Source organism: Cervus elaphus, chromosome 18 (assembly GCF_910594005.1).
Source record: "Cervus elaphus chromosome 18, mCerEla1.1, whole genome shotgun sequence".
Classification (NCBI taxonomy): domain Eukaryota; kingdom Metazoa; phylum Chordata; class Mammalia; order Artiodactyla; family Cervidae; genus Cervus; species Cervus elaphus.
The window spans coordinates 89,437,717-89,450,652 of record NC_057832.1 but is presented as its reverse complement, the minus strand read 5'-3'; the positions used below and the strand labels follow the sequence as shown (position 1 = coordinate 89,450,652).

Genomic DNA, 12,936 nt, shown 5'->3' with positions numbered 1-12,936 from the left:
CTAGTGGTTTCTGGAGGATTATTTGATATGACTGTGAGGGAGCCATGGAGGAATCTTGATTTCTGTAGAATGAAAATGGTTTCTGTTTGCCCAGGAGCTAGTATTTTTCTCGGCTTAGTATTTTCAAATATTGTAAGTTTAATAAACATTGACTTCTATGGTAGCAAATATTTAATGAACTTTGTCTGTTTGTTAGGCTATTTATCTAAATGTTTTTCTTCTCACAGAAATCACATAATATTGGTGTTGGTAGTTCTGATTTTATAGATCAGGAAAATGAGGTTCAGAGGAGCAATGTGACTCAACAAAAGTCACCCAGCTCTTTAAGTGGGATGTGCTGGGAAAGATGTTCATTGAAGAAGTTCAGAGAAACAGGTAAAGATGAAAATAAAAATGCCTGTGATCCATATAGTTGATTCACTTCATTGAATCACTGTTTCTTACCTGTTTTGTGTTAGCAGAAGCTAACACAACATTGTAAAGCACGCATACACCAATAAGATAATTAAATATACCTGTGATCATTTTACCAAGACCAACAACTGCTATCATTATGATGTCTTAACTTCTAGATTTCCCCCTTGGAATATATAGATATTAACTTGATATTATGAACTATAAATATATTTAAAGGCCAATCTATGCCCTTTGATTAGAGCATTTATTCTATTTACATTTGAAGTGATTATTGATACATATGTACTTATTGCCTTTTCTTTAATAATTGTTTTGTAAGGTTATTCAATGGTTCATTTTGTTCTTTCCTTCTTCTTTTGCTGTCTTCCCTTTGAATTTAGTAATGTCTTTAGTGTTGTGTTTGGATTCCTTTCTCTTTCATGTATCATCTTTTATAGATGTTTGGTTTGTGGCTACCATGAGTTTATAGGTAGTAGTCTATATAGAGAATATTTTAAGTTGCTTGTCTCTTAAATCAAACACATTTTAACAACCTTTCATTTTTACTCCACACACCCGTTTACTGTTTCTTACCTATTTTGTGTCCTTTTCTTTTGCATTTCTTCTTCTTATTGTGGATGTAGACAATTTCACTGCTTTTCACTCTCTCTTAACCTTCCTCATAGCTTTATATGTGCTTGACTTACCACTTTTACTGTATATTCCCTTTATCAATGAGATTCTTCCTTTTTGATTTTCATATTCCTAGTTGTGGCCTTTTCTTTTCTATGTAGAGATGTTCCTGTATTACTTTTTTTAAGTTGATTTGACGGCACTGAACTCTTTTATCTTTTTCTTGTCTTTAAAACTTTTGATATCTCCATCATATCTGAATGAAAGCTTTTTCTAGATGAAGTGCTCTTAGTTGTAGATTTTTTCCTTTAATTATTTTAAATATATCATGTCACTCTCTTCTGGCCTGTAGATTTTCTCCTGCCATGTCAGCTGAGAGCCTTGTGGGTTCAGACCCTAATAAACTAGAGGCAGGATTCCACAGTGACACTTGCCAACACCAGGGTCGCTGCCAGCACCAGTTCCCCAAAACGGCCGCTGCCAGAGTCCATGTCCTGTGGGTGAGCTCCAGCCGCCTCCTGCCTCTCCGGGAGGCTCACCCGCATCAGCAGGTGAATCTGACCCAGGCTCCTGTCACATTACTGTGGCTGCCCTGTAAGATTCTGTGTGCAGTCTGTGTGAACGGGTGTCTATACCCCACAGACCTCTGACTCTCCCAAAAGTAATCCCTGCCAGCCTTCAAAGCCAAATGTTATGGGGTCTGGTCATTCCAGTGCAGGATCCCCAGTCTGGGGAGCCCCATCTGGGGCGTGGTACTTGTGTTTCTTGGGGAGAAACTCTGCAATTGCTATTTTCCTCCTGTATGTGGGTCACTTATCCTGGCTTATGAGCCTTGTTTATACTGTTCCTTAACCCCTTCTATCCATCTTTCTGTACTTTCTTCTTTATATCTTTATTTGTAGAAGATCTTTTTTTGATAGTCTTTGGGTCTTTCTCATCAACAGTTTCTCTGTAAATGGTTATAATATTGTTGTGCCCATGGGAGGAAGTGAAAACCCGGGATTTTCCTACTCTGCCATCTTCTTTGATTATTCTTTTTAACCTAGACTCATTTTCATGCCTTAGGACCAGGAAGTTTCATAGAGTTAATTTATTTAAAAGCCGTTTCTTGTCTATATGATTCTATGAACTTACTACCTCCTAACTAGGAGCATATAAAGGTCATCTTTATTTATTAAAAAAGACACATCCCCATGCAGAATCAGAATCCTGAGGCTAACATAGTCTGATCCTGTGGGTAAAGGGAGGCTGGCATGGGTTGGGATTCCAAATCTCTAGGCACCTTGAGTAGAGGTCAGTGGTAGAACATATATACGCTACCACTCTGCGCATGTGTGAGGTGTGGGAGCATCATTGTTGTGTATAATTGATATATCTCCTCATTTTGACATTGAAAGAAGGCACTAATTACCAATTTAAAATAGCTTCCACTGTTTTAGAATGGCCCCTTGCAGGTTAGTTCAGTCCCTTTGAGTACATTCTTTATCTTTTTTGTTCCTCTCTCACCCTTCCTCTCATCCCCCAGATGGTTTCACCACACACAGGAGGAGTGTGAATTCTTACAGTCATCCTCTCATCCCCCTTGTGTTCTCATCAGCTTCTAGCTCTTTGCCCTGCTGGTCTCTGGGATTTCGTCTCTTCCTCTGAATTAGCTAGTGTAAGAATCAGAACTTAACCTACCACTATTGATTCTACATCTTACATTGCTTAAAATTACACAATCCTGTACCTCAATAAATCTGGGAAAAATAGGCAAAATAAAAGAAGCAAAAGTGAGCTTTGTTCTGGGCACAGCCACTGTCACCTTCCATGGGTGGCAAATCTCATGGGTTAGTTTCAGTAGAAGGACGACAGGTGTTGGTCCTTTAATGGACCAGAACCTGGTGGTCCGGAGTCGACGATGAGAGAGTGAAAGAAGGAAAGAGGCTAATATTCCCTGGGTTACGCAGCCGGCTTCCGTGCTCCAGGGAATCAGCCAGAAATAGAGATAGAGAGAAAAAGAAAGAAAGACACGGGCACCAAAGCTCTGATGGAGCAAAGGTGTTTTAATCAACATGGTGTGGGCATATATACTGTCTTACAAGGTAGTTATTCTCAGCAAAGATAAAGATTAAGATTCCAGATTTACAAAACATAACGGATCCCTATCAAAGAGAGAGTTGCAAACAATCACCTTTTCCTGTATGGTTCATAAGGAGGAAGAGGGTACTTATCACCATAATGAGAAATGCCTGGATTCCTCAGCCCTGGGAAAGGTGTGCCTCTCCTCTTAATTCCTGAATATTCAGGAATTAATAAGGGCCAGAGGGTTCCTGACAGATCCAAAACAGTACACAGGAAGCCTCTTGTTAAATGCTTCCTGACATACAGGCAACTTGATTCATTTAGGAAAATAAAAATATGCTGATTATAAATTTCCAAAACATTTTCCTCATTGCATATTATTATGATTGTTTATTTAAGTCCAAGCATGGAGTTCAGGGCCTTCATTATGTATCCCAGCTATGATATTTCTTGGTAAAGTAAATTCACAAAACACAGAAGATAGATGATTTTCTTAGACTTTTGTTCTCCACTAGGGAGAAGGGTCCTAGAGAAGAGTGTACAGAGACAGAACTCTTTAAGAGGTGCCCCAACGTGACCTTCAAGCCATGACTTCTTGAGTGGCTGCTCATTATGTCCAGAGAAGTCTCCACTAGGTAGGGCAACAGGCCTGCGTCAACCCATATTTGCTCACAAATGCCAAAGTATGTCTTTATAGAGTTAACGAACACTAAGGGATTCACGGTGGCCCAATAGTGCAATTGAAGCAGCATGGACTATTTATTTGGACTGATAACTACCCTCTCTAAGCATAAATTCCTTCTTCCATGAAACACACTTATTTGCAGGGTTTTTCTTAATGATAATCGCATGAGCTTCTGAATATGTGTAATAAATTATCTGGCAGCCAGTGGGAGCTAAATGGTTATCAAGTCCATTATGTTCATTGTCAGTACCTTTGGCCCGAATTCTTCACAGTGACTGAAAATCTCTGGGAAATTAAATAATGCACCTTGTCTTCTTTCTCTCTGAGATAATCAGACCATTTCAACACTCATCGTCTCTCAGTAGGAATCCACATCAACAGGAAATGATGTCAAAGCAGACATTTAGGGGCACGGTTACTCACATCTGTAGGGGTACAGTCGATAGCCATCAGGCTCCCTTTCCTCTTTTCTTTGATATAAGGCGTAGACCTGAGAAGCTCAGGAAATGCTGCAGGCTGAGGCTGAGGTCTAGTCAGGGCTGAGGTCTGGACTCAGGACCAAGGTTGCTCCGTGTCGGGAAGGATGTGGTCACAGTCATGATAAGGAGTGTCTGTGCTCATTTTCTTGGCTCTAATGGTACTCTAAGGTTCCCAGGGGCTATTATATTAGGTCTTCATTTCATCTTCTGTGAATTTTACAAACTCTATGGTTGCAGTTCTTTAATCATAACTGACCTTGAAAACAGTTGTTTGTTTTTTTTTTAAAGTAAATATCTGATCTTCAAACTCCTGATTTGGTATCAGCATTTGTGTGTATATGGAAAGTTATATCTGGATACTCTACAGTGAAAATACATGTTCCTTCCTGCTATTAAATTACATATTTTCCTTTGCTTCAATTGGAATAGCATTTCCAACAAAAAGCAAAATAATCAAGAAATAAAAGATTACTTGTTCTTTGCTGGCATGGGTAACTATGTTGTGAATCAACTGTACTTTTATTGAAGTAAGTATAGTTGATTTACAATATTATGTTATCTTCAGGTGTACAACATAGTGATTCAGTATTTTTATGGATTATACTCCATTTAAAGTTATTTCAAAACAATAGTTCTATTTCTCTGTGTTTTTGCTTATTTATTTTTATTTATTTTTTATTTTTTTGCTTTTTTTTTTTTTTTTTGCTTATTTATTTTGTACATAGTAGTTTGTGTCTCTTAAACCTATACCTATCTCTTGCCCCCTCCCCACCTCCCTCTCCACACTGGTAAACACTAGCCTGTTCTCTTTATCTGAGAGTCTTGCTATTGTTATATTCTTTTGTTTTACTTTTCAGATTCCACATGTAAGTGATAACATAAAGTATTTCTCTTTCTCTGTCTGACTTATTTCACTGGAAGTTACTTTAAAAAGAAATGTGTTAGTCACTCAGTTGTGTCCAATTCTTTGTGACCCCATGGACTGTAATCTGCCAGGCTCCTCTCTCTATGGAATTTTCCAGGCAAGGATACTGGGTTGTCATTTCTTTCTCCAGGGGGTCTTCTCGACCCAGGGATCAAACCTGGGTCTCCTGCAGTGCAGAAAAACTCTTTACTGTCTGAGCCACTAGGGAAAAAATCCTAACCAAATCTAAGAAAAAGAGAAACAAATGTGCATACTCAGAGCAATATTCACAGATGAATATTTGTACCCATACATCCTGTCTACCCAGGCTGAGTGCCCAAAAAGGATGAGGAGCAGATAGAAAAGAGGAACAGGAAGAAGAGGAAACAGCCTCCCAAGGTTTTAGTAAAAGAAACACATTCCTCCATGGGGTTAATCAGTATAAAAAGAATGTCCTCCTACACCTTGATCTTTTGGTTCCTGGACTTAAACCTTCTGGCTATGAGTTAGATGTCACTATATTTGGTCACTGGAGGAGAACGCAGTTAATCCAAGGTCACTGTCAAGGAGGGAACGCTGACCTCATTCTTCTCCCACTTTCCAGTCTACCAAACAGCAACCAGAAATAAGACCATTAGTCTAGTTCATGAAGTTCTGACTTGTAAGGCATAAAGGAGAGTTAAGAGAAATGGAGAGTCAATCTGGAAGAGTAAAGGGAAGAAATCAAACAGATGTTCAAATAAGTGGGTTATCTTTGCCCCTAGATAAGTAATACAGGTTGAAGAGCAGGAAGAAGGCTTCACCAAGTTTGTTTCATTTCACTTTCCAAAAAGCCACTGAGATCCCGTCCTTAACAGAACAGGATGTACCCCTACTCCTTCAGTAAGAAAACAGGAAACCAGACAGGAGCTGAGAGAGTGTCACTGAATTCTGTACTTTCCAACTGATAAACTGAACAGAGAGGAGTATGTGGTTTTTTGTGTGTGTGTGTGTTTTTCCCCCCTCAGGGCTTCAAAGTCCTGGTGCCCAAGGAAGGAATGCTTTGGTCAGGTGACACAGTCTTCATTTCTTTGAACTTCAAATTCCAGCTGGGCCAAAATTAAATGGAAAGCAACAAGTGAAGCTGCCCGTTAGTGGACTCCATAGGGGTTAGTTTCCTGCATCAAGAGCAGGCTGGAGAGACGTGAGAGTGGGACTTGAGGAGAAAACAGAAAACCTTCAACAGAGTCCATCCTTTTTGCCTCTTAGCATCCCCTCATGTCCTTGAACTGACTGAGAAATCAATGCCCCAAAGAAGGGCACTCACAGAGTCAAAGCTGAAAGTCTATCTTCTCTGGGCTTTCAGGTGAAGATCCCGTGAGGCTGATTTTCTAGCAACCTTCTGTGAGAGGTAGAGGGTCATGTTCTCAGGCAATAGGAGTGCCAGCAGCCTTGCAGACTGAAACACCTCCTGTGCAGTGAAGTGTACAATTCTTGCTCATCACTGCATCTGGACAAAACAGAAGTAAAGAAAGCAAGAACATTGTAGTGAAAAGTTGTTGCTGAACCACAAAAGATGCCGGGATTCTTGGCCTCTGGAGGAGAAGAATTCAATCCGGGGCCAGAGTTGAGGCTTGATTGCTCAGAGCCTTTGTGTAATAGTTTTATTAAAGTATAAAAGAGACAGAGAAAGCTTCTGACATAGATATCAGAAGGGGGCAGAAAGAATACGCGCCTGCTAGTTTTTAGCTGGATGTTATATAGTTACTAGCAGTCTGTTACAGAGAAGGCAATGGCAACCCACTCCAGTACTCTTGCCTGGAACATCCCATGGATGGAGGAGCCTGGTGGGCTGCAGTCCATGGGGTCACTAAGAGTCGGACACGACTGAGTGACTTCACTTTTCACTTTCATGCATTGGAGAAGGGAATGGCAGCCCACTCCAGTGTTCTTGCCTGGAGAGTCCCAAGGATGGGGGAGCCTGGTGGGCTGCTGTCTCTGGCGTCGCACAGAGTCAGACACGACTAAAGTGACTTAGCAGCAGGAGCAGCAGCAGCAGTCTGTTAATGAAAGAAACAAATGTCTAAAAACTCAGAGAATGGCACCAGGTCCCTCACCCACAAGATGCATTTTGAGATAATCTTGACACAAGGTGAATTATCCTGGGCCATAAAATGACTGACTTGAATCTTGTATAAAGGCAGATTACCATACAAATAGTTCCATTTACATGGATTAGAACAATGTATGAGGATAACATACTGGTTTGTCAAGTCAGTTCTGAGCCTTTAGGTGGAAAGAGTTTGGGGTAAATGCATAGGACATTAACATAGCTTAAGACAAACATTTCCATAAGAAAAATGGAAAGCTCAAAATGGTTAGCTCAAAATTTGAGAAAACTTAAGTTCAGGTGGAACCAGGTGTCATTATGGCAACACAGTATTTTAAGAGAAACCTCTTTTTAAATTTGCATAGAGAAGGGGAAAAAATATATCACTAGTTTGTTTCCTCCTGCTGCTTAGGAGAGAGATTAAAAAAAAAATGTCTGACACTTGTAGCCTATTTCCTCCGTTTGGAGACCCCTGGCCTTCCTACCTGTTACCCTCTCAGTAGCATAGGGTTAATAAGACTGCATGGAATTCCCTGGTGGTCAAGTGGTTAAGACTCCTTGCTGAGGGCCTGAGTTGGATCCCTGGTCAGGAAACTAAGGTCTCACAAGCTACATGGCCAAAAAAAAAAAGAAGAAAATTGCATATTTTTGGCACTATCTGTACATTATAGTGTCTATAATAAGGGGAAGAAAGACATTGAAGCCCAATAAACCACCCTGAGCATTAACATGGTCTCTCACTTGCCAGAGAGGTTCACTGGGAATCAGGAGAGAAAATAAGATTTTATTTTGTAAAGAAGCAAAAGCTGCTGGAGGAGGTGGGGAGAAAAAGTGGTCAAGATGGAACCTTTCTAACCATCAATTTTTACATGTTGTCTCCAAGTGCTCAATAGTTTCTGAGGTATTTTTAATATTATGAAATATATGAGTTTTTCTCAAAAATAAATTCTGAACTAAAATTCAAAAGTAATAAAAGTTTTCTATTAGACAATATAGGAGCCACAGTAGTGACGTAGAAAACAATTATCCATGATCCCAACCCCCAGACGTGATCACTACAAAGCCATGCCCTTTCCTCTGCCTTGGGCTAATTCTCTAAACCCATTCTCAGGGTTGAAAGTAAAGTCACTCAAGTCAAAAGAGTCAATATGGATTTCCAGGTGGGCCTAGCAATTTTCAGAATTGTGATTTTTCCAACTTGACTCTTAGGTAACACACATGACTTTTCCTACAGTGTTAGTATGTGTGGGGAGTTGGTAATACATGATATGTTACAGAAAATACTGACTTTTAAGGTTTTCCTAGACTTTTGCTGCTCTTCAGTTGCTAGCTGTATCTGACTCTTTGTGACCCCATGGACTGTAGCACATCAGGCTCCCCTGTCCTTCACTATATCCTGCAGTTTGCTCAAATTCATGCCTATTGAGTCGGTGATGCTATCTAACCATCTCATCCTCTGCCACCCCCTTCTCCTTTCCCAGCATCAGGGTCTTTTCCAATGAGTCAGATCTTCGCATCAATTGGCCAAAGTACTGGTGCTTCAGCTTCACCATCAGTCCTTCCAATGAACATTCAGGGTTGATTTCCTTTAGGACTGGCTGGTTTGATCTCCTTGCAGTCCAAGGGATTCTCAAGAATCTTCTCCAGCACCACAATTTGAAAGTATCAGTTCGTCAGCTCTCATATTCAGCATTAATTAGATAATACTACATTGGTTCTATTACTTACAGTCACTGTGAATCACCCACTTTTGGTATAAGAAGAAGTTAAATCAAAATCATCAGGAGATTTCATGCATCCATCTATAGAAAATCCCCATCCACCCATTAGGTAATGCAAACACGTCAATAATAATGGGAATATAGACCTCATTTCAACAGACATTAATTGAGCCACTTCTGTCTTCAGTACTGTTCATCCTTATAAAGTGCTTTTGGTGTTCTATGAATCAGGCTGGTTTGCATCTGGCTGGTTTGCCTTTGATATGTGTGGCCAGTGTCCTTAGTGAAGCTCACATTGGTCTAAAGAAGAGCAGGAGGAGTAAGTGACTCCACATATAGACTTGTTTCCCCCTACCCACATATGGCTTGTTGGTCCATGAGGAAGCCACTGTTATTCTCACCTGTGTGCACCCTAAGTGTACTAGGGACCCATGATTGAAAACTTATATTGAAATTGATTTGAGACGGCTTCTCATGGGGTTTTCTTTGTATCTCACTAATCTATCTTTAAGCTGTAAGTTAGCCCCATTATGACCAATGTGGTGCTAAGCCCTAGGTACAAAGCCCTGGGGTGTATGTGTGTTCCTGTACCTGTAGAAGCTCTACAAGGACCACTACTTTATAGGTGAGGAAATGGACTATAGCAGAGATCCTCCTTGTCACATGGCTGGTAAATGCCAGAGCCCAGGTCAGACCTAGGTCTCTCTGATACAAGAGACCAAAGTCTTCACCACCTGGCTAGGCCCTTTGTGTAGACAGATAATTGTTTTCTATTGAAAAATCAGAAAACGTAAGAGCTATTTGAGAAATCAAACCATATTTATCCTTCAATTCTTTTAACCAAAGCAAATCTACTTTCATCTGTTTTACCTAAGAAGAATGACATTTGAAGAAGACCAAGATCTTATTTGTTTTGTCACAGCAAAACAACACACATTATAAACCATGAGCTGAGCTAGAAGTAACCGGGATTCCTGAGGGATTTATAACCCTGAGAGGTATTAATATTTAATTTGAGGACTATCATTTCACTGGGGACTGGCAGCCCAGTGGCAGAGGGGAGTGCTACAGCAATGACCTCCAGATCTGACAGAGCATATGATATCTTCAGTGTCTGCGGTGCTCAATGCCTGGCTCAGAGTGTCAGTCAAACATTTACTGTGAGATAGGTGGAATCTTCAGTAGTGCAGAAAATGAGCTACTCCCCAAGCTCCAATCCAAAGTAGACTTTGACTTGGACTCAGTAGGTAGCAGCATTTATATAAGCTTTGTGCAAAATCAAATATCACCATTCCAAGCATGTATTTGATATATTTATCCTTGCAGTCAGCCCTGATTGTGGTTAGATCATCCTGTGTGTGTTACATTTTAGCCTCCAGGCTGAATAAGTAACATTTAATCTAATATCCACAATTTTAATCCAAGGAGATAAGTGGATCAGAAAAAAAAAATGTAATGACATGCAAATCATACAAAAGATGTCACATGGACTTCCCTGGTGGTCCAGTGGTTAAGGCTCTACACTTTCATTGCAGGGAGTATAGGTTTGATCCTTAGTTGGGGAACTAAGATCCCACATTCCATGCGGTGCAGCCAAAATTAATTAATGAATTAAATTTAAAAAGGAGTCACAGATAGTATGGTGTATATATCTCGGCAGAAAATAAAACAGTGTGTTGTGGAGGCTGACTCAGATGAATAAACATGGGTGCCCTGAGAAAGCCTGTTGGAGAGCAAGATGATTCCCGAAAACAGGAGCCTAGTTATTTGCAGGTACTTCTTTTTTTTACTTATTTTTTAATTGGAGGAAAATTGTTTTTCAATGTTGTGATGGTTTCTGCCATACAACAATGCAAATCAGCCATAATTATACATATGTATACATACGTATACATATATAAATACATATATACATTACATATAATGTATGTATAATTGTATATATGAACCTCCTTCCCCTCCCCCCACCCCACTCCCTAGATCATCACAAAGCATCTGGCTGGGCTCCCTGTGTTATATAGCACAAAGCTTCCTCTTTAAGAAAATGTGGGATTTGGCAACTTCGTAGTCACCCACATGAAAGTTTACCTAGAAAACTGCACAGAAGCACACAGGTGGTAACTGTGGTTTCCTAACTCACAATAGTGAATGAAACCCAAGGACCATTTATTGAATAGCATGACTCTAATGTCTTCTACCGTGCATATCCCAGAGGGCACAGTAGTAGGTGGCAGAGTCTTGTTCCCGCACATTGTGAACGGTGAGGGTCGATGTGGAAGTTTCAGGTGTCATGTGTGCCTCAAACTTGCTCAACAGAATGCCTGATTCCCTTTTGACGGTGTTGTTAGAGAAAATGTGTAGCAGGTGCTGTATGGCTTGACCGGGTCTTTCTTGATACCAATATACAGATGTGGTAGAAATTGTTACACCGGATACCATGCATTCCAGGTGAGCTGTTTTAGACAGCTTTCTGGTACTGGAAATTTGAGGTTGCTCTACACGACCTGTACCGTACACACACACTGGGGGGGAGAAAAGGAGAGTTAACAAACCAGAAAGTTGGAGTTTTTTTTAAGAGACAAAATTTAGAGAATATTGGTCAAAGGAAATTGGGGGAAAAGAACAACTTACAAGCCCTGAGGACAATCAGAGTTAACATCTGAAACAGTGACAGCATGTCTGCATTAACAGTGTTGTCCTCCAGGACAGTCTGCGAGCGTTGCTGAAAATGGTTTAACACCATTAGGGCTTGGCTGAGCCCATCAAGTCAAACCTCCCATTGGTGCGGGCGAACACGACTCTTGCTTCATTGTGAAGGCGTGTCTTCACCACACATTAGCACATCCTCTCCATATGAAGACAGTAAGTAGTTCCAGGACTTCCAGCTTAGCATAGACCACACAGATGGCCACCTTGGAACTCGGATAGGACTCATTTTTCCAAACTGTATTCATGAATCTGCCATTAGGTGCAAGACATTATGCAAAGTTCCCTGGGTGTAATGAAGACGCAATAGGAACAGAGGGGGACCTGATGGTCCTTGTCACCCCAAGTCACTTGCCTGTCTTTGGCCTGGAAAAACCTTAGCAAAAGAATAAGTTTAATTATAGAAGTAAACAAGCAGACACAAAGAAAAAGAAAGGAGACCAAATAATAATAGTTTGGTCATTAAGCATAGTCAAGGGCATTTAGTTCCTTCTCAAGGGCTATAGGTAATATTCTGAGCCTTATCCTGTGAGCGCTTATAGAGACGGAAACCCACAATTTCTGGAGAAGTTAAATGCCTGATGACCAGACTGAATTGACCCTGTAGCTGAAGATTAACTGTACCTAAAACAATCAAGACGACGCTGGTCAGACCACTGGTGACCAACTGTAAGACGACAGAGCTGACTGTGCTGTTTCCGCCTGTAGCCGTCTCTGTCTGTCTATGAAAGCTCTTGCTCCCTGATTGTCGGGTGGGGCGGGGGATTGGCCTTTGGACAGGCATCCTTCCTTCCCACTCCCCACCCCTGTTTGTCAGCATTCAAAATAAAATTTCCTCTCCACCAACCTTGTTTCTTTACTGGTTTGGAGCGGCAAGCAGCAGGACTCCACTTTTGGATACATAATGATAGAACATCTAACTATGGAGAGCTGTCGAATAGGGAGATGGGGTGACTTAATGCTATGATCTTAATATTTATTCTCTCTTTTCTCCCGCTGCCTTTCACAGAAGAAATTCTCCATAACTCCAGATAGTTGTCAGGTCAGAATTGGTGGGAAAAAAAGAAGGATGGTCTGGCCTGGGTTCTGCATCATTGGGCTCGTCGAGAACTTTTGTAACCATCTTTGGTTCATCAGTCTGCTTACCTCCGCTCAGTTATCCACATACCTACAGCATATGGTGCTTACTGACCACTTCGGGGTCTTAAGACCCCATTCTAGTTTGTTTGCTTCCATTTAAATTTCAGGTTTGTGTCTTC

The 12,936-nt window shown here is 40.8% G+C and overlaps 1 gene segment (V, D, J or C); it reads right to left on the bottom strand.

Moving 5' to 3' along the window:
- LOC122674293 overlaps nucleotides 1-12,427 on the bottom strand; it is a 52,398-nt gene extending 39,971 nt beyond the window's left edge. Inside the window, 2 exon segments of the C gene segment in view lie at nucleotides 11,170-11,493; nucleotides 12,302-12,427. Of these exon segments, the coding sequence occupies nucleotides 11,170-11,410 (241 nt within the window).
- Between the last annotated feature and the right edge of the window lie 509 nt (nucleotides 12,428-12,936).